General features: G+C 39.9%; 1 protein-coding gene across 1 annotated transcript; it reads left to right on the top strand.

Moving 5' to 3' along the window:
* Window positions 1-805: 805 nt before the first annotated feature.
* On the top strand, window positions 806-26,424 carry hpda (4-hydroxyphenylpyruvate dioxygenase a). Its single transcript, XM_022665761.2, has 14 exons — window positions 806-889; window positions 2,484-2,510; window positions 2,765-2,827; window positions 7,508-7,612; window positions 7,767-7,809; window positions 8,805-8,887; window positions 10,364-10,453; window positions 10,678-10,784; window positions 19,449-19,526; window positions 19,827-19,989; window positions 20,821-20,892; window positions 23,118-23,240; window positions 23,502-23,618; window positions 25,750-26,424. The coding sequence occupies exons 1-14, from the start codon at window positions 887-889 to the stop codon at window positions 25,861-25,863; spliced, it is 1,188 nt and encodes a 395-aa protein (XP_022521482.2). The 5' UTR covers window positions 806-886; the 3' UTR covers window positions 25,864-26,424.

Raw genomic sequence — 26,424 nt, 5'->3', positions numbered from 1 at the left:
GAAATCACTACAAACTGATGGTGGGTGTCAGAAAATGGGACACACACATCGTATGCAAATAGATTGTGCCACAAGCCAATGGAAAAAAAGCTGCTGATGGCAAAACTTAGACTAAACTCAGTTATTATAAGTTTATTCAACCTAACAATCTCAGTTTGAATGTATATGTGGCCACAAATGTTCAGCTAACTCAAAATAGTTGAGTAATCTTTGGAAATATCAAATTATTATTAGAAAAAAAAAGGCTTAGTTCAGACAAATAGTGGGTTTACAGTGTGGGTTTTTCTTGAGCAAGACCTTTAACACACTCTGCTCCCTGGATGCCACAGTTATGGCTTCCCATTGGGCATGAGTGCCTCTAACTGCACAGATGGGATAAAAGCCAAATCCCATCTGTGTCCAACATAAATGGTGAATATTGACAGATGTTTGACAGATTTCATAATTCTGTAAGTGGTCGTGATTTTCCAAGTATGGTACCAAGTAATGCTCTTCTTTTCCACCAGTTTGATCAAACACCCTTCACTTTGGCCTTGGACAGACACGGTCGTCAGCCGTTCAACAGTTGAACAGTTAAACAGATGAGAGAAGACAGGGGATCAATACAGAATTGGACAGCTGACAGCAGCAGTATTTCCCAACTCTCCCTCGCTTTACACTGATCTGAGAGCAGTTTAAAATGGAGAGTGCTGTGTGTCGAATCCCGGTAACCTGTCCCAGGTCAGTGTTGAAGTGTGTACGTGCTGAGGGAGGAGGATGAGGGGGTGTTGACCTGAAGACCAATCACCACGGGATCTGGAGCCAGTACTTATACGTAGATTAGAGCGCGTGATGACCGCTTATTGACCATCCGTCCTGTTGAGCAGAGCCCATCTAGAACAGCAGAATGGTGAGTTTGGAACCAAGGACAGCGCAATTTGTGTGATAATCATGGATTTATTATGAAATTAGACGTTCCCTAAAATGAAACACTCTTGAAAATACTAAATTTGATTGTTAGAAATTAGAAAGTCATTCATTTGTCCTGGCATTTGAATTCCATTAGAGATGATGTATTGGACTGTTTGAAGTTTTGGTACCACTTTAAAATAAAACTACCCTTATAAAGGATTTATACATGGTTTATAAATTAGTTTATTAATTATTATTGATTAGGTTGTAAATGCTTTAAAAACCATTAATAAGCAGTTACAACACATTAATTGAAAAGGCAACAGTAAGTCATTGTTTGCTTAGTCATATAAATCAACTTAGTCATTTAATTTAAGTATTTAGAAAGATCTGAAGTTTGACAGTATAAATAAGTGTGGAACCACATTTGAAATTTTTCAGCTCACTGTTGCCATTTCCAATTATGTGTTGTTATAGATTTATTTTTAACTGCTTATTAATGGGTTTTAAAGAATTTGCAACCCAATTAATAGCCAATAATAAACTTATTTATGACCATTTATAAAGCCTTTATAAAGGTAGTATTATTTTAAAGTGTCACCATTGTTTTTTATTCATCTTTTATTAGTCTAAATATATGTTCTAATTATACATAAGAAAAATTGCTTGATTGCTCATCTTCCTAAATTTGGTTTGTCTTATTGTGCAGCATTTTGATTGACACTTGATGTCTTTTAAGTGTGCTACAGTATATAAATATAGTATCCTTATCTAGCCTTATGATGTGACCAGTCATTCAAAGTGGTTTGATAAAAAAAAAAAAACTAAATGTTTCTACAATAGTGGTGAAATAACTAGAACAATTTCAATGAATTCCAGAAAAATGACTGTAAACGAGCCAGTTAGCCAATTAGGCTACAAGTTTTTACCTGTTTTACTAGTTTTTATCTGTAGTATAATTTTATTTGATGTCCAAAATACCCTGTCTGTTGTGTTTCATTTAGAATATTAAAAAGGGTAAAATAATGCTACATCTAAAAAAATAAAAAAAAATAAAAAAATAAAATAAAATAAAATAAATTAGAAACTTTAGCAGGGACTAATTTGCTTTAGAACATGCCACCCTGTATCCCTTAGTCATGGATGGCTTATGGAAAATACAGGTTAGGCCCCTCACCTTTCACCTTTCATCCTTCATCTTTGACCTACTATTCATTAATTTTATATACCAATTTTAAGTGTATTTTTGTGATGTAGCTTTTAAAATAATCAAATTCTTCCATTCATCACTACTGTGAACAAATCTGACACTGATAGTTTCTTTAAAATAGGACAATTCACTCCAAAACTTGTAATTGATTAAAACTTCAAATATACAGAATTTTTTAAAACATTGTGGGACTTCCCATCCCCAAACTCTAGATGTCTAAAATTTGTCAGATTACCTTGCAATATCAATTGGTGTGGTTACACACCTGATGAACCACAAGTCCTGTTGTTTTGTCTGGTCAGGTGTTGTCTTTAATATTTTCACAAAAATCCATAAAGCACTACTGTATATTAAGATAACATGCTTTTGATTCTCCCTGCAGACAAGCTACACAGACAAAGGGGAAAAGGTAAATATCTAATTCTACTTCTACAGTACACCAGTCATTGATACTGTATATTGTACTGTGTATATACTGTACTGAGTGACCCTCTTCACAGGAACAGTGAACTAGTCACTGGTTTGGAGATACAGTATAATAAATGATTAGCATATTAATTTCTGTGTCATTACATTCAGACTTTTAAGTCATAAGAAAAAAAAAAAAAAAACATAAAATATGATTGTCTTGGTGAATTTATAATCGATTTTTTTGTATTTCAGCCAGAGAGAGGCAAATTCGTGAGGTTCCACCATTTGACGTTCTGGGTGGGTAATGCCAAACAGGTAAGTCCTTAAAGTCCTCAGCAAGAAATTGCTGGAAATTAATTCTGCATTTACTTCTCAATTTGGATGATGGACCTGAAAATGATGTTAAACCAAAGTTTACAGAGTTTTAGGGCAAATCCACCCAAAATATGTCCCTGATTATTATTGTTAGCATTGTCCCTGGTTAGCATTGTTGCTTTTACTACAGTTGATGCTGTTGGTGTGCGAGGCAGCCATCTTGGATTATAACCTCAGGCTTGTTGAGGCGCATTTGACTTTCAGAGTTCAAATACCACTCACCATAAATTCAGTGTTTTATCATTACTTTAAATTTTTCAGCATTTTAGACTAATACTAAAGTCATCCAAACTATGAAAAAAATATATGGAAAAGATTTAGTAAACAAAAAAAGTGTTAAACGAACCAGAATATGTTTTATATTTAAAAGATAGATAGATAGATTACAGAATACAACACAGAGGCACAAACAACAATAATAGGTGTGATACAGTATAATCAAAAAGAAGCAAGTAAAGTTGCAGTAAGAAAATTAAAACTATTATAAGATATATACAAGAATATATAAATTCAAAAAACATACAGGATGTACAGTAAAGTGACAGTAGTGTCCAGGAGTGCAAATGTACAGGATGTACAGTAAATAACATCTTGGCTGGATTTTCTCAGTCAGATTTATGAGGTAGAGTCACCTAAAATGGCTTTTCAGTTAATTACTTGAATCATCAGTTGTGTTGTGAAGAGGCAGGGTTGGTATTGTGTTGATAAAGTTCCGTCGCAAAGACCATCAAGAACGTTATGATGAAACTGGCACTCATCAAGAGGAGGTCATTTCCCAGTGCTCAGTTACCACTGAAGACCATCAAGTCTGATTCACTCCCAGAGTGCTGAGCTCCATTCTTTACTTGCTGTGTAGCCCTAGAGGGGCTTGTTCAGCTGGCCTACAGAAGCAAAGGACTCTGGGAAGGAAGATTTACAATCTAATAGATTTGGGATGAGTTGTGGATGAGTTGGAGTGGTGATCATCCCAACATACTGACTGTACTAAAGCTCTTGTTGTTGAATGAAAATAAATCATTACAACAATTCTTCAGAATGTAGTAGAAAGCCTTTCTAGGATAGAAGTTACTCCAACAAAATCAGGATATCGGTTTTCACATGGACAGAGGCGGTCTTTGCATAGAGGCATTGCTAGGCAACTGCCTTGGGCCCCTTTCACTGCAGCCCACTGTAGGGGCCCCTTGACTGGCTGCAAACTTCCCATAGGCCTACAGCTGGTAATTGGGGCCCTTTGGACAGTAATTCACACATAGTGCGTTCAGAAATGGTGATTCTTGTATGTTTAAAATGGAAACAAAGACAACACAATAAATTACAAAGAAATACAGTTCAGTCCACACCCCCTCTCTTTCCTGTTAAAATGGAATATTCTATTCATGCCATGAACCGCAACGCGAGGAATTAAGGTGAAATTAAGTGTACAAGTGGGTTGTGAGCCAAGCCATGAAGCGCCACTTGCTACAAAAAGAAAAAAAGAAGGAAGAGGCTAAACTAAAAACAGATGCTCTTCCAAAACTGATAAGCTTTTTTTTATCAATAAAATACTCAAAATATTTTAAATGAATAAAAAGTAATTAATATAAAATAAAAACTCATTCAAAACACAATCAAAAGCTATATAATAGTGCACAGAATAATATCAGTTTCAGTTAGTTTCAGTTTCAAATAATTGAAACAGCTCCCCAAAACCTCAAGCTATCCTTTATATTTGACAATATTTTATTACTTTACAGGTCCTCACTCATCTTAATTTTAGTTGTTGTATTATTTCTAGCCTCACGCTGAATTTAGCTCCGTGCTGCGGGAGGGAGGGAGGGAGGGAGGGGGAGAGAGAGAGCGCAGCGCATTTTGCCTGATTTCTCTTGATTAAATATCAATAAACATGTGAATTTAATACCATTTAATACCATATATTTTAATTCACTTGATAGGACCTTATTTATTAAAACGTTTTTTTTTTTTTTATCGCAATGCCGCGCGCGCTTTCCTTTTGACTGACGTGCGCGTTCCTTGTGACTGAAGCTAAACTGTTTGATCCAGTTATTATATTTTATTATATTAATACCATTTTAAAGTTTTTCGTTTCTATGTTTTGAAATTCGTTAGATTATATTTTTGTCCACATTTTGGGTTTATTTTCGTTTGTTATTTTTCTAATAATAATAGAATTTTCATAATTTATTTTCAAAGTACCGTGCACTGGCTGACAATGAGCAAGTTTCCTGGCACAACCAGCATGAATGACATGAAATGTTTAAAATTAATACAGACATGTAGAAAAACCAAGAAGAAGACAAGCTGTAACCTAGATATAAATAATAATAGATTAATAATAATAATAATAATAGAATAATAATAGAATAATAATAAATAATAGAATAATATGCCAATTAGGCATATTTAGCAGTAGGGTATTTTTTCATCCCTGACTCATATACCTGATTTGATCTTTTTCTGTACGATCCCTGCTAAAGTTTTAGGTGAAGGAGACCTAAAGAAGGTCAGTGCATGTTTCTGGAAAAACAAAACAGTGGGCGTGGCATCGCGATGGTTACCATCCATCGCAATGTTGGGTCCTAAATGAGGATGGACGATGATATCATCCATCGGCACAACCCTATTTCTTGCATATTAATGTTGATGGGCCCCCTAGCTAAATTCGCCTTGAGCCCCCAAATTGCTAAGTCCGCCACTGCACATGGAAGAACCACTAATATTGAGCAGCTGTTCCTGTGATGGGCAGTGCTGCAGCATGGGCTGCCAGCAGGGGGACTGGTAGACGTAAGGGAGGAAATGATAGGGTTGGATCCCAAAACTCCAACTCCCATAATCCCCGGCGGTGATCAGCGTACGCCGGCTGCACCTGTGCACTACCCTGTATAAACCTCAGTCAAACCAGACCTCACTGTTGCACTTTACAGAGGGGGGTGAACGGTAACGAAGGCTATAAGAAAAGAAAAGAAGAGAAAGGAAAAGGTGATCTCAAAAGAATGAATAAGATCTGAAAAGACAGCCACACAAAAAGAAAAGAAAAGAAAAGAAAATATCTCAAAAGAGAGCATAAAGAGAGGACTGAGTGGTGCTCAGCCAGTTTTGAGTTTGGTTGAGTTTTTTTTTAATAGGTACTTTTGTAATATTGAGCATTTCTATTGGTCCATTAATCACATTTAAACAAACAAGGAGTGTGCGTGACGATATACACATATATAAACTGTCAATAGTGCACAAATCTCTCACTAATACACTCTGCAAACCTGACTTCACAGTAATCGGGGCAGAGTGCAGTTCAGATGTAACAGTGATGCAATACTGATTGCCGCTACGATAAGCAGTTTAATGTGTATTTACACAGCAATCAAAGCCTGCGTCCTCCGACCACTGGAGTGGAAAAGACAGGTCCGTCCATCCGAGCAGGATTTAGGATTTCTCCAGAGAATCATCAAACCGAGTCATTTATTCCTTTATTCGCTCTTCAGTGCCACTATTCATTCACGCGTTCATTCAGTGGTTCAGTATGACATCACTGTAGCACAGGGAGGATAAAAGGTGGCTGATTAGAAACGGGAAAGTCCTTTGGCACAGAGCGAAGCTCATTGTAGCTTTCTGGTAATAGGCCTGCTAGTTTAAACCTGCACAGGGTTTTGCAGAGCTTAATAAAAAAAGCACGTATCTCCAAATCAGCAACTTTACAGGAGAGAGATAAAATTATTAACTAATGAATATCAATGCAAATAAAGAGTTTATGTCAGGTTATTTTGGAGAAATCATATTGGTCCATATATTAATACATTTTGACATTTTGATTCGTTTGTGTGTTCAAATTCTGTAGTAAACTAAAAATCCACAAAAATGAAGATACTGGTTTTTCACTGGACTGCAACAATATAAACAAGTAATTTTTCCTTTTAATCATATGTATGATCATATGACACAATTTTAATGCTCATAGATATCAATTCTGCAGGTCTTTGTACTTGTAAATCTTCAATATATGTTTAACTGGAGTAAAATTTGGGCAGAACATAATTTTTATTCAGTGAGGATGCAACTACAAAATTGTACAATATTCTCTATAATGTCTTCTACTGTAGACTATATCATTTGTGAAAAGCTTCTCTGTGTTTCCATAAAATGTATTTTTAAGCAATACGCTTTAAATTAAATGTTGTTTTGATAAAAAAGTAGAACGTTTACTATATACTTCAAGTGTATTAAAAATTATATTAAAAACACATGCTTAAATCTTCTTAAGTTTGCAGAAGTTATACAAAAAGATGCACTTAAAAGCACAACCTAATGCTTTTTTGTTTAATCACAAAGCTTAATTACAATTTAAGTATACTTAAGTTGCCACAAGTTGTTCCACAATATTACATTTAGTATGTATTTAAGTACATATTAATTTTAATTCTAAAAGTATGTACTTTTCAATGTTAATTATACTTAAAAAAAAATATATATATACTTAAATACACTTTTCTTTTACAAGTGATGCTAAGGGAGTGAATGACCAAACTCAAGGGTGGAATGGACTTCATATTTAATGTCTCTGCTGTATCACACTCAGTTCAGCGTATGAAAAGCTCTCTAACGGGTTGGTCTGTCTGTGTCCTGCTGCAGGCTGCAGCCTTCTACTGTGACAAGATGGGCTTCGAGCCTGTGGCCTACAAGGGCCTGGAGACCGGCAGCAGAGAGATAGTGTCCCACGTCATCAAACAGGATAAGGTGTGTATTCACACACGTACACACACAAACACTCCACATTTAAGACCTAGAACTGTTTAGTTTTAGTTACACAGTTGTTTTTGAACAGCAGTGTGATTTATACTAACAATATCAAATGTATTTACACCTATTTGTGTTTATTTTTTTTTCATAGATTTTATTTGTCTTTGAATCTGCACTAAATCCTGGAAATGAAGGTATGAATGCTCTCAATGCTTCACGTAGATGGATGCTTGAATGGATGAGAGGATGTATGAATGGATAAATGGTTGGATGGATGGATGGATGGATGGATGGACAAGAATTAATAAACATGGATAGATAGATAGATAGATAGATAAATAGACAGACAGACAGACAGACAGACAGACAGACAGACAGACAGACAGATAGATAGATAGATAGATAGATAGATAGATAGATAGATAGATAGACATGGATGGATGAATGGGTGGATGGGCGGATATATGAATAGATGTGTGGATATGAATGGATTTCTTTTAGAAGATTTGTTAGATTACATTATTACAATGCCTTTATCTCTTAATGTAAAAACATAAAATGTATCTTTTTATGTCTTTATGGGGTGTCCTAATTTCCAAGTTTCCACATGGATGTGTATAAATCAACACATTCTACATTTCTTACACTGCAAAAAACTAAATCTTAGCAAGTGAAATTTTCTACATTTAAGGCAATAAATCTTATTTTCTTCTCTGATAAGACTTTTTGTGTTAGATTATTTTGCTTATTTTAGGAATAATTATCTTAATCATTCTTACTTTGAAAGTAATTTGAACTCAAAATAAGCTCAATCAAGCAGCAATCAAGTTATTCTGATTCTTGTTTCCAAAAAACATGACTTTTTTGCTTGATTAAGGTGTTACTTCACTCATTTTGAGACTTTGCCATTGCTTTTTGTAAGAAATCTTACTAAGAAAATTTTGCTTACCCCATTAGCAGATTTTTTTGCTTAATTTACATATATTTGTCTTAATTTGCATTTATTTTGTCTAGTTTTTGCCAATGGATTTTTTGCAGTGTATATTAATAAATATGTACAGTATTTTCACTATTCCCTGTTCAGCATGTTGTTTATTAGTAAATACTTTTTCTGGTCATTTATTTGATCCATACTGAGAATAATAGCACAGAATCCAGTGTTAAATTCCTGCATTGTCCCTTCATGCAGAGATGGGACAGCATCTGATGCAGCACGGGGACAGCGTGAAGGACATCGCGTTCCAAGTAGAAGACTGTGATTTCCTGGTCAAGGTAAATGAAGAGAGGGAGAGATTTATAGTGTGAATAGATCAATACATGGGGAAGAGTGACTCAGCAACACTATTACACAGTGAAGGTAAATCACACCGGGGCACGTTTACCACTTGGTGGCAGTGTTATGTATGGCACAGTTTCAGTATGACTCAGAGGACTGTGCTGTGATTTATGAGAGATAAAACACTCCTGCATTGTATCTGCATGTCATTGAAACGGCTTTCTTGGCCAGAAATGATGGAAATTTTACTTCCTAAATGAAAAATTTTAAAGGTTCTAAAACATCACTTGGTCTCCAGTTTATGCTATAAATGGTCGGTCACAATTTATCTTTTTGTTTTGGACAATCCAAACAGAATATTCTTTATATATATATATTAGTCTTTTGGGAATATTCAGAAAAATTTATGAAATTAATTTTATGAAAAAAGTTTTTGGAAACTCACACAGATAGATGTAATTAGTGGTAATTAGACAGTTGTAGGTTACAGGACCATTAAAACTTAGTTGTGGCTTGGGAACACTCACACCGGTATGAGTATATGCTGTGAGATGTTTACCTTGTGAGTAAAACCTTTTGTAAAATTGTAAAGCAGTGAAGGTCGAGAATTGATATATTTCCCAGCTCTGTTTTGTTTATGCTATATATATACTATATATAGCTCTGAAAAAAAAGAAAGAGACCACTTCAGTTTCTCTGATTTTGCTATTTAAATATATATGTTTGAGTAAAATGAACATTGCTGTTTTATTCTATAAACTAAGGACAACATTTCTCCCAAATAAATAATAATCCCCAAAAAATATTGTAATTTAGAGCATTTAATTGCAGAAAATGAGAAATGGCTGAAATAACAGAAAAAGATAAATAAAAGACAAATAATCCAAAGAAAACAAGTTCATATTAATATTTGGTGGAATAACCATGGTTTTTAGGCACAGTTTTCATGCATCTCGGCATGATCTCCTCCACCAGTCTTACACACTGCTTTTAAATAACTTTATGCCTTTACTCCTGGTGCAAAAAATTCAAGCAGTTCAGCTTGGTTTGATGGCTTCATCCGTCTTCCTCTTGATTATATTCCAAAGGTTTTCAATTTGGTAAAATCAAAGAAGCTCATCATTGTTAAGTGGTCTCCTATTCTTATCATCATTTTTACTGATGGATACAATGTGTTACCTGGCTGCCCAGAGGGGTAAAGTAATGAAGAGCAAATACTTTATTACCTTACTTAAGTAGGGCCTTAATGGCATTTGTACTTTTACCTTTATACTTCAAGTATTGTTGAAAATAGTACTTTTATCATTTTTTCTTAAATAAAAAGCTTTTTTTTTACTTGAGTTGATACTTCTACAGAAGTATTGTGAACCCTAGTATCTATATTTCTACCTACAGAGTAATGAATGTCAATACTTCTTTACATCTTTGTAGCTGGCTGACTGACCTAACAGTTGTCTTTTATTTATGTACAGAAAGCCAAAGAAAGGGGAGCGGTGATAGTTAAAGAACCATGGGTGGAACAAGACAAACACGGCAAAGTGAAATATGCTGTGGTTCAAACGGTGAGAAGCAAACACACACATGCACTCAAACTAGTTTGTATTCCTATCTTTATTGGACATCCCCATTGCATTCTACATACAGTATCCTTTACACTTAACCAAAGCCTAACCTTAACATCAGGAATCAAAACAAATATTTACTAGATATTTTTCCTGATACATGTGTCCACACAGGCATATAATAAAGCCAAATTGAAGCCTCTGCTTTTGCTTTGTTTTCTCAGTACGGAGACACAACCCACACACTGGTTGAGTACATGACCCCGTATAAAGGCCTGTTTCTGCCAGGCTACCAGGAACCTCTCTTTAAGGACCCACTGCTTCCAAAACTGTAAGTATTGTGTCACGTCTGGTGCTGTTAGCTCCTCTGTCCCTTCCACACCCAGCTCTAACGGAGGTTCTCGGGTCAACAACTACATTACCCAGAATGCACCACCCACTGACATCACGCACTCACCTGGTCACGTGACACCTCACCTGCTTCCTCCAGGAAGTCCCGAATACTGATTACTGGCACTATAAAAGAGCACTCCACACAAACACCCAGGCCGCGTAATGTAGGTTCTCCTCTTTACAAAGCGTTCTATATCTCTTGTCTCAGTTTATCTTGTGTATGACCTTGCCTTTGTTTTTCTCGACGCTGATTATTGCCTTGCCTCTGATATTGGATTGCTTGTGTATTACCTGGACTGTGTTTTCACTACTGCCTCTTGGATTACCTCTGACATTGGATCTCTCGTGTATGAACTCTGGACTGTCTCTCGTTTATGGTATGGTTTTGTCTTCATTGCTCTGGTTATTGGTGATTACCCATTTTTCTGTATCGACTACGTCTTACATCTGTTTATTTTATAATAAACACAATTTTATCAGTATCTGCACGTGTCTGCATTCTGTGCTCATCATGACAGAATACGCGGCCGTACAAGATCAGATAGCAGATTCTGAGGCTATTAGATCTGGTTTAGCCAACCAGGGGAGGCTACTCGGTCAGCACCAGCAAACGCTCGCTGGTGTGACCCAAGCTGTTTCTGAGCTAGCCAGCCAACAAGCTACACAGCAGCAACAACTTTCGGAGCTGCTAGCTCACCTCAGAGGCTTAACTGAGCCTAGCCCTAGCCCTAGCCCATTAGCTGCCCCCCGTTTGCCCAACGCTATTTCATCTGTGCCTGGTTTTTCTGTCTCTAAACCTGAGATTTTTTATGGGGATCCGGAAAAATGCAGCGTTTTTACAATGCTCCGTGTTTTTCAGTAATTCACCGCCCACAACCGATAATGCTAAGATCGTTTTTATTATCTCCCGATTTTTTGGAAGTGTTTAGTAAGGTTAACGCCACTAAGTTACCTCCTCATCGCTTTTATGACTGTGCAATTGATCTAGTGGAGGGTGCCTCTCTACCCAAAGCTAGAATTTATCCCTTCACTCTCGATGAGGAGAAGGCTATGGAGGATTACGTTACTGAAGCTCTAGCTCAGGGTTTCATTCGCCCGTCCAAGTCGCCAGTCGGTTCAGGTTTTTTCTTTGTTAAGAAAAAGGACGGGGGACTGAGACCCTGTATTGATTACAGAGGCTTAAATGCTATTACCAAGAAGTTTGCGTACCCATTGCCCCTCATTCCTTGCGCTCTTGAACAGCTGCGTAACGCTATTTTACTAAGCTTGATCTTCGTAATGCGTACAACCTAATCCGCATTAGGGAGGGGGATGAGTGGAAGACTGCATTTACTACCACTAATGGCCACTATGAATATTTAGTAATGAGAAGTGCCATCGCAAGTGGTGCGAGCGTAAGCGTAAGCGCGGAAAGAGAGCCGGGATCCGCGCGAGGCTAAAGGCTAGTCCTAGCCGGCCGGCTATACCATCGCTCTTTCTGGCAAACGTCTGTTCCCTTGACAATAAACTGGACTACATCCGACTCCAGCGAACAACCCAGCGTGAGTTCAGAGACTGCTGTGCTTTGTTTTTTGTGGAATCGTGGCTGAACGACAACATTCCGGACAGCGCCATTCAGCTAGCCGGGCTAACCGCGTTCAGAGCGGATAGGAGCGCGGCTCTATCCGGGAAGACCCGCGGTGGAGGCGTGTGTGTTTACATCAACACGGAATGGTGTAACAACGCTGTGACTGTCGCCAAACACTGCTCTCCGCTGGCGGAGTTCCTGATAGTCAAGTGCAGACCTTTTTATTTAGTACGGGAGTTCTCCGCCGTGCTAATAGCTGCTGTCTACATCCCACCCAGCGCTAGCATTGGTGCTAATGCTAAAGAGGCTCTGTGTGAACTCTATCAGTCTATCAGCGATCTGCAGAACAAACACCCAGACGGACTGTTTATTATCGCCGGAGATTTCAACCACGCAAATCTCAAGTCAGTGCTCCCTAAATTCCATCAACATGTGGACTTTGCAACGAGAGGAGCGAGCGCGCTGGATCTTGTTTACACAAACATCCCCAGCGCGTACCGGGCGGAGCCCCGCCCCCACCTTGCTTTCTCGGACCACATGTGTGTTTGGCTGACTCCAACATACACACCACTCATCAGACGCTCCAGACCAGTTCAGAAGCAGGTGAAAACCTGGCCGGCAGGCTCCATCTCTGCCCTTCAGGACTGTTTTGAGTGCACTGCATGGGACATGTTTAGGGAGGCTGCTACTGAAGGCGATTCTGTTGATTTGGAGGAGTATGCAGCATCAGTCACTGGCTACATCAGCAAGTGTATTGATTATGTCACTGTCTCCAAGACCATCACTACACGCCCAAACCAGAAGCCTTGGATGACTGCTGAGGTACGTGCGCTGCTGAGGACCCGCGACTCCGCCTTCAGAGTGGGTGACAAGGTGGCCCTGAGGAAAGCGAGAGCCGACCTGTCAAGAGCCATCAGAGAGGCAAAGCGCGCACACGCCCAGAGAATCCACAGCCACTTCAAGGACACGGGTGACGCGCGGTGTATGTGGCAGGGCATCCAGGCAATCACCAACTACAGGACAATGCCACCGTCCTGTGAACGTGATGCCTCCCTCCCTGATGCCCTGAACAACTTTTATGCACAGTTTGAGGCACAAAACAACACGATGGTGAGAAAGACCATGCCCAAGCCGGACGAGCAGGTGTTGTGCCTGACTGCAGTGGATGTGAGGAACACTCTGCGCAGAGTCAACCCACGAAAAGCTGCAGGACCAGACAACATCCCCGGCAGAGTGCTCAGGGAGTGCGCAGACCAGCTGACAGATGTTCTCACGGACATCTTCAACATCTCCCTGTGCAGCGCCACTGTCCCAACGTGCCTCAAGTCCACCACCATTGTTCCCGTGCCAAAGAAGTCCACAGTGTCCTGCCTCAATGACTACCGTCCCGTTGCACTTACATCCATCATCATGAAGTGCTTTGAGAGGCTAGTCATGAGGAACATCAAGACACGACTGCCCTCTTCACTGGACCCCCTGCAGTTTGCGTATCGTCCCAATCGCTCCACGGACGATGCCATCACCACCACCCTTCATCTCTCCCTCACCCACCTGGAGAAGAGGGACACTTACGTCAGAATGCTGTTTATAGACTTCAGTTCAGCATTCAACACCATCATCCCACAGAACCTCATCAGGAAGCTAAGCTCGCTCGGCCTCAACACCCCCCTCTGCAACTGGATCCTGGACTTTCTGACGGGGAGACCCCAGTCAGTCCGGTTCGGGGGCAGCACCTCCAGCACCATCACACTGAACACTGGGGCCCCCCAGGGCAGTGTCCTGAGTCCTCTGCTGTTCACCCTGCTGACTCATGACTGTGCTGCAAAACACAGTTCTAACAGCTTTATCAAGTTCGCAGATGATACAACCGTGCTGGGTCTCATCACCAAAGGCGACGAGTCAGCATACAGAGAGGAGGTGCAGCGGCTGACAGACTGGTGTACAGTCAACAACCTTCACCTGAATGTGGACAAGACAAAGGAAATGGTTGTTGACTTCAGGAGAGCACAACACACCCACTCTCCACTCAACATCGACGGGTCCTCTGTGGAGATTGTTAAGAGCACCAAGTTCCTTGGTGTCCACTTAGCAGATAACCTCACCTGGACCCTGAACACCAGCTCTACAGCCAAGAAAGCCCAGCAGTGTCTCTACTTCCTCCGGAAGCTGAGAAAGGCCCGTCTCCCTCCACCCATCCTCACACTCTTCTATAGAGGGACCACTGAGAGCATCCTGAGCAGCTGCATCACTGCCTGGTTTGGGACCTGCACCGTCTCTGACCGCAAGACCCTCCAGCGTATTGTGAGGACAGCTGAGAGGATCATCGGCGTCTCTCTCCCCTCCATCACGGACATTTACACCACCCGCAGCATCCGCAAAGCAACCAGCATTGTGAATGACCCCACTCATCCCTCACACGAACTGTTCTCCCTCCTGCCTTCGGGAAGAAGGTACCGCAGCATCCGGTCCAGCACAACCAGATTCTGCAACAGCTTCTACCCCCAAGCCATCAGACTCCTCAACTGCAGAGACTGAACTGATGGTTTTTCTGTACATGCACACACACTCTTACCCCACTTACCCCAGAAAATGGAAAGCACTAAAAACCCTACTACCTCACTGGACTCTATTGCACACTGTGTAATAGAGGTAATTACTACCTCACTGGTCTTTATTGCACACTTTTTGCGCACTGCATAATTTGCACACTGTTTTGTTATTTATTATTCTTTGTCTGTATTGTGTTGTATTGTCTGTCTGCACTTTTGTACTGTTGCACTATTGTTCTGTCTACACTGTGTTTATGTGCACCATGGTCCTTGGAGGAACGTTGTTTCGTTTCACTGTGTACTCTGTATATAGCTGAAATGACAATAAAAACCACTTTGACTTTGACTTTGGTCTCGCTAACGCCCCCGCAGTGTTTCAGTCGTTTATGACCGACGTGTTCCGTGACATGATTGGCAAATTCGTCACCCTTTTTATAGACGACATCTTAATTTACTCACCCGACCTTGTATCCCACGTGCAACATGTTCGCTCAGTTCTCCAAAGACTACTGGAGAACGATCTCTATGCTAAAGCCGAGAAGTGCGAGTTCCATCTTCAGAAAGTCGCATTTCTCGGCTATGTTATTAGCTCCCAGGGAGTTCTCATGGATGACTCCAAAGTAGATGCCATAACTAGCTGGCCCGTTCCTCAATCTATCAAAGACCTACAACGTTTCTTAGGATTTGCGAATTTCTATAGGCGTTTCATACGTAACTTTAGCAGTATAGCTGCCCCTCTCACTGCGCTCACTAAGAACGCCACCAAGGTCCTTAAGTGGGCCCCTGAAGCTGACTTAGCGTTCCACAAGCTCTAAACTGCTTTCGTTTCTGCCCCCATCCTCATGCACCCCAAACCTGAACTACCATTTGTAGTCGAGGTCGACGCTTCAGATACTGGCGTGGGAGCAGTTCTCTCCCAACGCAGCGATTCACCGCCTAAACTCCATCCCATAGCCTTCTTCTCACGAAAGATGTCACCAGCTGAGCGTAACTATGGGATAGGGGATAGAGAATTACTGGCTGTCAAACTTGCTCTAGAGGAATGGCGTCACTGGCTGGAAGGTGCTGCACATCCATTCACTGTACTAACTGACCATAAAAACTTGGAATATCTCCGTACAGCTAAACGACTAAAACCCCGTCAAGCTCGTTGGTCATTATTCTTCTCACGTTTTAATTTCTCTATCTCGTTTCGACCTGGTAACCCTAATACTAAGGCTGATGCTTTATCTCGTGTTTTTAGTTCCCCAGACGACACATGCCACGCTTCAGAACCTGAATACATTCTGCCACCCACAGTTAGAGTGGCTGCCATTAGGTGGGAGCTTGATGATCTTATTCATCAGAGCCAGGTAAACACACCACCTCCGGAGGGCTGTCCTCCTCACAAGATTTTTGTACCTGAACAATTTCGCGATCAACTCATTGGTTGGGCTCATGCTGCCCTTACTTCTGGTCATCCCGGCGTTACACGTACACTACAACTGATCTCAGCTCGTTATTGGTGGGAAACCATGCGAGCTGACATACAAGCTTTCATAGTTTCATGTTCAGTCTGCGCACAATGCAAAACACCCAAAGCCCTTCCAGCTGGTAAACTATGTCCTCTGCCTGTTCCTGAACGACCTTGGCCGCACATTACTGTAGATTTTGTTACGGATTTACCCGAATCAGAAGGTTACACTACCATCCTCACGGTCGTAGACAGATTTTCTAGGGGGGTTAAATTTATCCCTTTTCCTGCACTACCTAATGCTCTTCAGACAGCTCAAGCTATATACACACACATTTTCAGACATTTTGGAGTTCCGGAGGACATTTTGTCAGATAGAGGTCCTCAATTTACTTCCCGGGTATGGAAATCGTTCTTTGAACACTTGGGTGTACACGTGAGTCTCACTTCTTGGTTTCATCCCACTAGCAACGGTCAATGTGAGAGGGTCAATCAGGAGTTATTTCTAAGACTTTACTGCTATAAACATCCTACTGAATGGTCACAGTATCTGATTTGGGCTGAGATAGCCCAAAATTCCCTCATTAACTCCACATCTGGTCTCACTCCCTTTCAGTGCATTCTGGGTTATCAGCCTCCGTTGGCTCCGTGGACAGCGTCGTCCACTGAGATACCTGCTGTTGACGACTGGATGAAGCGGAGTGAGCAGGTGTGGGAGGAGACGCATCAGCAGATTTCGGAGGTTTTACGCAAGTATAAGGAGCAGTCCGACAGACACCGTGGTACCACCTCCCAATACCAACCCGGAGACAGGGTGTGGTTGTCGACCCGGGACTTGAGGTTTGAGGGGGCCTGTAGGAAACTGCTGCCTAGGTATATTGGCCCATTTAAGGTTTTGTCTCAGGTTAACGAGGTGACTTATAAGATTGAGTTACCTGCTCAGTACAGAGTACATAACTCGTTTCATGTCTCTCTGCTCAAGCCTCTTGTCCCAGGTCCGCTTGCCGAGGGTGTTCCTGATGACGTGCCTCCCGCGGCAGTGGAGGGGGAGGATTCGTCTACCTATGCGGTTCGAGAGGTGCTGGATTCACGCAGGCGTGGCGGTGTGCTCCAGTACCTCATTGACTGGGAGGGTTACGGCCCTGAGGAGCGTTGCTGGGTTGCCGCCGGTGACGTGCTGGATCCTGCTCTACTGGCCGAATTTCATGCCCGTCACCCTGGAAAACCTGCTCCCAGACCACGTGGCCGTCCCAAGCGCTCACTCTCTTCTTCGGCTCCGGTGCGTCGGGGTTCCCAGTCTCGCAACCCCCGCCTGTCCGGCACCTCTGTGGCTACGCCTGGTCCTCCCGCCGGTACTCCCTGCCCGTCGGGTGGACGTCGTCGTGGTCGTCCCCGTTTCGGCTCCGTTCCGACTCCCTTGGGGGGAGGTACTGTCACGTCTGGTGCTGTTAGCTCCTCTGTCCCTGTCTCAGGTCAACAACTACATTACCCAGAATGCACCACCCACTGACATCACGCACTCACCTGGTCACATGACACCTCACCTGCTTCCTCCAGGAAGTCCCGAATACTGATTACTGGCACTATAAAAGAGCACTCCACACAAACACCCAGGCCGCGTAATGTAGGTTCTCCTCTTTACAAAGCGTTCTATATCTCTTGTCTCAGTTTATCTTGTGTATGACCTTGCCTTTGTTTTTCTCGACGCCGATTATTGCCTTTGCCTCTGATACTGGATTGCTTGTGTATTACCTGGACTGTGTTTTCACTACTGCCTCTTGGATTACCTCTGACATTGGATCTCTCGTGTATGAACTCTGGACTGTCTCTTGTTTATGGTATGGTTTTGTCTTCATTGCTCTGGTTATTGGTGATTACCCATTTTTCTGTATCGACTATGTCTTACATCTGTTTATTTTATAATAAACACAATTTTATCAGTATCTGCACGTGTCTGCATTCTGTGCTCATCATGACATATTGCAGTAAAACATGTACAGTACAGCACTTCTCATATTTTTTCAGATGGAAAAAAAATGTTGATGATAAGAAAGGTCAGCTGAGAATAATGATCAGTCTGGTTGGAGCTATAAATCTATAAATTGGGTCTCAGTTTTTTCAGCCAAGAACAGAAAGCTGAGGCTGCAGTGAATGGCACAGAATCACCAAAACTGTACAGTTAAAGACTGGAGAAACATCAGCCTCGTCTCATAAACCTCAGTTTCTCTTTCTGTGGCCACTGAATGTCATTTGTATGTGGATATATATGAGTGCAAAAATAAAAACAGAAGCTCCTTAAAAAATCTGGATGCATGAGGAGGGATCATAAGACCTTAAAACAGGGCCTTTCAAAAATATATGTTTACAGAATACAGTTTAGTTTTCTTTACTGCTTTATGGTTTAAAATGATTATAGTAAAATGCAGTCATTTTTGAATAGTTACAGTTTATAGTTTACAGTTTATGGTGTGGATACGTGTAAATAGGGCTAGAGTACATTATTCCTAATAAAGTGCTCAGTAAATGCATGTAAATGTGTGGCAGGTGTATCTTAAACAATTAGAATATAATTGAAAAGTTACTTTATGTCAGTAACTCATATTATATAACTGTATTACACACAGAGTGATCTCTTTTAGGCGTTTATTTATTTTATTGTTGATGATTAAGGCTTACAGCCAATGAAAACCCAAAAAATAGTGTCTAAGAAAACTAGAATATTATATAAGAACAATAAGAAGATCAATTATTACTTGTTTAACATTACTTAACATTATTAATGAAGTGTATGATTTATTGTTCATCCTAAAAGATGCTTTACTTCTAACATTAGTTTATGTGAAAATAACATTAATTAATGTCGTAGTTCCATGTTTAAGCATTGTTAATGTATTACCTCATGTCTTACTCATGGTAACTAATGCATTAATTCATGTTAGTTAGTCGACACTTAATGTAAAGTGTTACCACAACATGTTTTTTCATGATTCATCCTTTTAAATTGCACTTATACTTATACTCTTTTTCTCGCAGGCCTCCAGGTTGCCTGAGCTTCATCGACCACATTGTGGGAAACCAGCCAGACGATGAAATGGTGCCGATATCAGACTGGTGAGGGAGTTCACGTAGCCCACGCACTGCTTGTGCAAACCCAGTACATGCAATCAATAATAGCTGTTCCTAGAAAACCCTTCGCTGGCGGTGCTGGATGCACCCATTTAAACAGTGAAAGGAAAATTCCATCAGAATTTATTTCACATAAATCAGATATCAGGCTTGGGCCAACTCCAGTAGCTGAGCTTTGATTTCTGTAATTATCCTTCAGTGTTCTGTGATTAATTGGGAAGTGTTTTGGACGGTGTTGAGGAGAATGCCTCACTGCTGTTCCCACCTTCTGTCTGTCTCTCTCAGGTACCAGAAGTGCCTGATGTTCCACCGTTTCTGGTCTATAGATGATAAACAGATCCACACGCAGTACAGCTCTCTCAGGTCCATCGTGGTCACCAACTATGAGGAGACCATCAAGATGCCCATCAATGAACCAGCACCCGGCAAGAAGAAATCACAGATCCAGGTCCGAAACCTGCTGTATAGTTCCTATTGATGGTCCAAAGCACTCAAATAGGTTACCAATTTTACAACCAGCCTAATTCTAACTCAAAGTTTTGCTTCTTAGAATCAAAAACAGAAAAATTGTGACAGATTGTAGATAAAAATAGGTAACAAATTAGGGCAAAAAGGTATACTATAGGTAAAAAACAAACCTTTACAGGTTTAGGAGTCTGTAATGGTTCCTAAAATATTTTTATAATTTTTTAAAACTTTTTTGTTTACTCTCAAGATTGAAGACATGCTTTTCACATTTGATAAATGTGAAACAAGCAAACTACTTTAATATATCAAAATACCAATACTGAATACCTAAAACTTTTTAAAAAATAAATTAATTTTTCCACCACTTCATAACCTAAATTGCTAAACTTAACATTTATAAAATTAAAGTAAAGTAATGCAAGCTTAAGAACCCTTTTATTGTCAGTGTAACTTCAGAAAATATTTTAGTTGTTGTTTAAATTAATTCTTTAACTCTGTTGTTAAAGTTTGGAAAACATTTTTGTCACATTTATTGAATATTATTTACCAATTTATCAATGCTTTTCATTGCATTGTATTTCATGCATTGTATTTTTTAATTATGGGGAAATTAAGTCAGATGTTTCAATAATTTTAAATTTTGTCTAAACTGAAATGTTGTATGAGAAATATTACTATCATTTTCTGTTTGCAAACCATTATTAGATTACTTGTTTCCAGAATGTTCCTTGAGCATTATTTCTCTAAACTGAATGCTTGTAGACTGAATGCTTGTTTTTTTAACCATGGTGTTCTTTCTCACTCTCTGTAGGAATATGTGGACTATAATGGAGGAGCTGGAGTACAGCACATCGCCCTAAACACATCAGACATCATCAAAGCAGTGAGTTTCTATAAGATAAGATATCAATGTTTAAAATATTTAAAATGACCACAAGTATAGAGTAAAGACTATAGCACTGCTGGAGCAGCATTAGCATTAGCTGCTAATTGTGCTAAGCGTTAGCTCGCTCGCCATTCAGAGGTGAGTATATTGGACTGTAGCCTGCAAGTTTACCATGTTAAAACAAGCTACGTGGGACGAACAGCTATCTGATATCACCCTGGCTTACCAGAACACATTAGATGCTAACAGCTGGCGAAATTTGTGAATCTAAGCTTACTATAAATAAACAGAAGTGCTTTACTCACCCAAATAAACAGTTTTCAGAAGAGAAATGTGTGTATTTGTGATTAACATCCAGCGCTTGTTTGATGTTGAAAAGTTCTTAATTTTTTTTTTTTTTTTACTGTTTTGTTTACTTAGCTTGGCTTTACTTAACTACGTTAACCTGAATTACAACCACCCATCGGAGAGACCTGCTGAATTAGAAGAAAGAATACATGGGGACACCCCTGTTCCTTACTAGTGTTGCATAAAATGTGCCTTATAATCTGGTGCGCCTTATGTATGAAAATAGACCAGAAAATAGACGTTCTTTGATAATGCGCCTTATAGAGCCGGTGTGCCTTATAGTGCGAAAAAAATACACTAGATATATTCACAAGCATTGTTGCTATTTAAATGACACAGACTTGTGCAAAGTGTAAAATAGGGCCCATAGTGTGTTCTGTAGTTAGTTTAGTTACTTTAGTTGGTTTAGTTTCCATGGAAGATGACAGAAGTCATGGGACCCTATACTAGTTTGTATGTAATGACATTAGGCATGTCAGTTGGAAGATGTATTGTTGTGCTACACGACTTGCAGTACCATACATGTTCAAAAGTTTCAAGAAACCCCTTTTAATTGGAGAATTTAGCTGTTTAGGGTGCACCCATTGCACCTTAGTCATGGATAAGCATGTATTCCTGTAGAATAGGATTCACTGAGCACCCATTCTTAAGCCTAATGTCACAACAGCCAATAGCCAGCATCAGCTAAGCTAATGAGAATGAGGCAGAAATCTCTTGCGCACTGTGAATGAGTGGAGTGAATGAGTGGAGCCCTGGCCAGTACCTCTGGGATGAGTTGGAGAAGCTATACTGATCAATCAACATCAATAAAAGCCCTCATATTATTTATTAACTTGTTAAAATATAGAGGCAGCCACTTCTACAAACGTCCTATTAACTCCCTTTATTTAAGAAGAATGTTGAATTAACAGTTTATTTAAACTGTTCACAGTGTAATATAATTAAGCAATAGAACATGATAGGGAGTGTCTTATCACAAATAACATCCAACTGTGATTCGGTCATCATTAGATCACCACAGCCGTGATGTTATTCGTGATAACACACAACCTCAAGTGTTCTGTTGCTTTTATACAACATTTTCTTTTTTTACAAAATGAATAAAGAAAATAAATCAAAGAACTTTAAGAAATTCAGTTTGAATATGCTTTAATATGGACTGTGCCTTCCGCCAAAAAGTAGTTCCACCACAACTGTAACAGAACTGAAACTTAACTACAAAGCGGTGTACGGTTTATACAGACTAACACCACGAAAGTTAGCTTGAAAGCAAAATTGGGAAAAAGCGAAGATGGTAACATTAGGACCGTGAAATAACGCTAATACTCTCCTCTCCTGCTTTGTGGAGTCGTCTTCAGGTGGACGCTGCGCATTTTTGAGCATTTCTGCTTGTTTTGCTGGGTGGTGTTGGTTTCAGCTAGCCGGCTGGACTGTGGCTAGGTTAGCGTTGCTTTAGCTCAGCATTAACTTAGCTTAGCCTAGCCTGGCTTGTTAGCGTTCTGGCTGTCAGACGGCATTAGCCGAGCGATTTTCTTTCCCTTTTTTCCACAAAAGACGAGCCAGCGTTGCGGGCGAGCGTGCCGTGGTTGAGTGCTAGCCTGTGCTAAGCTAACGCTGCCGCTGATGCCGTTGATGATTCTAAGCTGTCCTGTGTATATACGCCGTTACTCGGCAACACCTCGGCAAAGTGATACGGGTTTAGTGTGAGAAGGCCGTGATGTTATCACAAATATCATCACGTCTAGAACATTTCTCAACCAATCAGATTGTGAGGTCGGAACTAGCTGTTGTATAATACTGCAATACTAATACAGCTACAATTTATACATTAAAATGAATAATAAAGGCTGTGTTTCTAATTCTAATCCTGTTAGATAGTGAATCTTAAAGCCCGGGGGATGGAGTTCCTGTCGGCTCCTGATAGCTACTATGACAGCCTGCGTGAGAAACTCAAGACAGCCAAGATCAAAGTGAAGGAGGACCTGAAGACCCTGCAGGTAAGACTAGATACATGATGGAGAACCGACAAACGAGTCAACATGTTTGAGCGAAATCAGACAAGTGTGTCCGGGCCTTTAGGGTCGATGAGCTGTCAGCGCAGCTGAATGATTGCTGATTAAAACAAATGTCTTCAGCTAGGCTGCAGCTCTCCCAAACAGTAGCATGATTTGTTTCCTCTTTGTTTGTTTTCACTGATTGGTTTACAGCCAATTTGACTAATCATTCTCATTTAATCTCCTTTCTTAATATCTCTACAGGAATTAAAAATCTTAGTAGACTACGATGATAAGGGCTACCTGCTCCAGATTTTCTCCAAACCCGTGCAGGACAGACCCACGCTCTTCCTAGAGGTCATCCAGAGGAACAACCACTTTGTGAGTAGAGACGGCAGGGATACCAATAAACACAAAAATTAAGAGACCACTTCAGTTTCTCAATCAGTTTCTCTGATTTTGCTATTTATAGGTATATATGGATGATTAAAATGAACTTTGTTGTTTTATTCTACAGACAACATTTCTCTCAAATTCCAAATAAAAATATTATCATTTAGAGCATTTATTTGCAGAAAATGAGAAATGGCTAAAATATCAAAAAAGACACAGAGCTTTCAGACCTCAAATAATGCAAAGAAAACAAGTTCAAATTCATAAAGTTATAAGAGTTCAGAAATCAATATTTGGTGGAATAACCCTGGTTTTTAATCACAGTTTTCATTCATCTTGGCATGTTCTCCTCCACCAGTCTTACACACTGCTTTTGGATAACTTTATGCCTTTACTCCTGGTGAAAAAAATTCAAGCAGCTCAGCTTGGTTTGATGGCTTGTGATCATCCATCTTCCTCTTGATTATATTCCTGAGGTTAAAAGCTGTTTGTTCAAATGTTCTTTCTCACATGCCTCCGCTTGCATTAATCATTAAATCAGTGTTAAATCAGTATACAGAAATATCACAGTGAAAAAGCATTATGAATGGACATCAAGGAAAATATTCGTCATAAATATTAATCCTAGTGGTATTTCTGTGTAGCATGGCTTATATATTGCAGTTTATTTTGGTGAATCATTTATATCAGTTTTATTCCTTTTTACTTACATTTATAAAGAATATGTCCTACTTTTTTACTTCTGTTCCACTTCAGTCACTGAATGACTGAACGAGTGTTAAAAAGCTCAGGAAAGCTCAACACCGCAGAGCACAGGGTCCTCAAAAACTAGGACTCACAGAGCTCTGAGCCCCTTAACAGACAGTTCCCTGCCTGTCTGGACAGGCCCACTAATGAACTAGGGGCATTTTCACTCCTGTAAAGTGGAGGAAATGCCCCAAGACACAGGACATTTCTGTCCCACCACACCAAAGAAGCAAAGAAGCACTGATGCTTAAAACGATTTCTCTCTTTTTGAAGAAGAGAAAGCAGCTTTCTCTGACAGAAATAAAAGCCTAGTCCTGGGTTTGTACTTATTAATCAAATACCACCATAGGATTACCTCATCACATTCATAACTACTGTACCAATAAAGGAAAGAATATATTTTACATTTAAACATGTTAAACTGTATACTGATCATGTGCAATTTTACTAATGCATCTCAAGAAATTAGAATATATATGTGAGACTCATACATTATATAGATGTATTACACACAGAGTGATCTATTTTAAGTGTTTATTTATTTTATTGTTGATGATTATGGATTACAGTCAATTAAAACCCCCAAAACAATGTTTAAAGAAAATAGAATATTATATAGAACCAATTGGTAATTTTGGCAGTGTGGGCAGTGTGCCAAGTGCTGCTGGAAAATGAAATCCACATCTTTATTAAAGTTGTCAGCAGAGGGAAGCATGAAGTGCTGTAAGATAATCACTGATCATCAGTATATTTTGCCATTTTATTCAGGCCCAATCCCATTTCACCCCTTGGCCCTACCACTTACCCCTATTCCTTGTTTTTGAGTGTAACTCTGTTCCAAGGGGAAGGGGTGAAATCCTCCCCCTAAGAATTGGGCCAACCCTTCAAGCACCAATACGTCATCAGGACATCATCAAGTTATGAAGAATTTGTCCATAAAACTTTGAAACTACACATTAAACTCTGGTAAAATAGAGCTAATCGTCACTTTTTTTAACAAGAAAAATATTCACATTGTTGGGTTTCTTACCAGTGATTCTCATACCCCTCAGTTTGAAGTGTGCAGCTGAAAAATCTCCATTTAAATGACTAACAAGACCTGTCCCTTCCCCTAACCTACCCCTCCAGCCTAACAAGAATTGGGACACCCCTTCCCCTCGGCGTGCACTCGCAAAGGGGTAGGGCCAAGGGGTGAAATGCGATTGGGCCTCAGACTTCACTTGGCCTAGTTTGTTCTTTAGACTTGACCTCTTCTTTACTTAACTTTACTTGCTCGCTTTATACACTATACAATTATTTCTGGTTTGCACTATTAGCAATTAAATATCAACCCTGTAATCATCCTAATCACCCTTTTTTAAATGTTTTTCAGGGTTTTGGAGCTGGGAACTTCAAATCTCTATTTGAGGCCATTGAAAAAGACCAGGACGCCAGGGGCAACCTTACCATCCTCACCTCAGACGGCAACCCAAAGGCTTTTTACTAACAGATTCACACAGATATAAGCAGGTAGCACATAGGTTGGTCATATTCTATAAAAATAGGTTTCGGTTATAATGTAGCCCCACAAATAGCTCCACAACAGCACTTTTCCACCAAGCTCTTCACCTCAGATCTGTTCTATCTACACTTAATCCTTATTCACACCTGGTTTAAACATGCATCTTGGGTGATCTGAACATAAAACATAGACAAAATGTGTAGCTGTTAAGATCTGGCAACATGCATTTTACCATATCACACTTATTACTTATTAAACAGGTCATTAAATATAGGTGACAATATCATTTGTGAACAAAACTTACAATTTAAAGAAATTGTTGAACATAATTTTTTATTCACCCCAGATGTAATCAGCCAGCAAAGACATTTTTAATTCTGAATTGTCCATTTTAGAAAGAAATACGCTACACTAACACATGCTGACTGATCAGCTGCATTAGGGGTATGTAATAAATTATGTCAAGCTGATTTTTTTTGCCAAAATATTTTTTTAAAAATTGAACACTGGACTGCCTGGCACTGTCAATAAAGCCACTGCTACTGA

This window comes from Astyanax mexicanus, chromosome 1 (genome assembly GCF_023375975.1).
Source record: "Astyanax mexicanus isolate ESR-SI-001 chromosome 1, AstMex3_surface, whole genome shotgun sequence".
Lineage (NCBI taxonomy): Eukaryota > Metazoa > Chordata > Actinopteri > Characiformes > Acestrorhamphidae > Astyanax > Astyanax mexicanus.
Note: the sequence above shows the minus strand (reverse complement) of the source record. Positions and strands in the feature narration are given on the sequence as shown.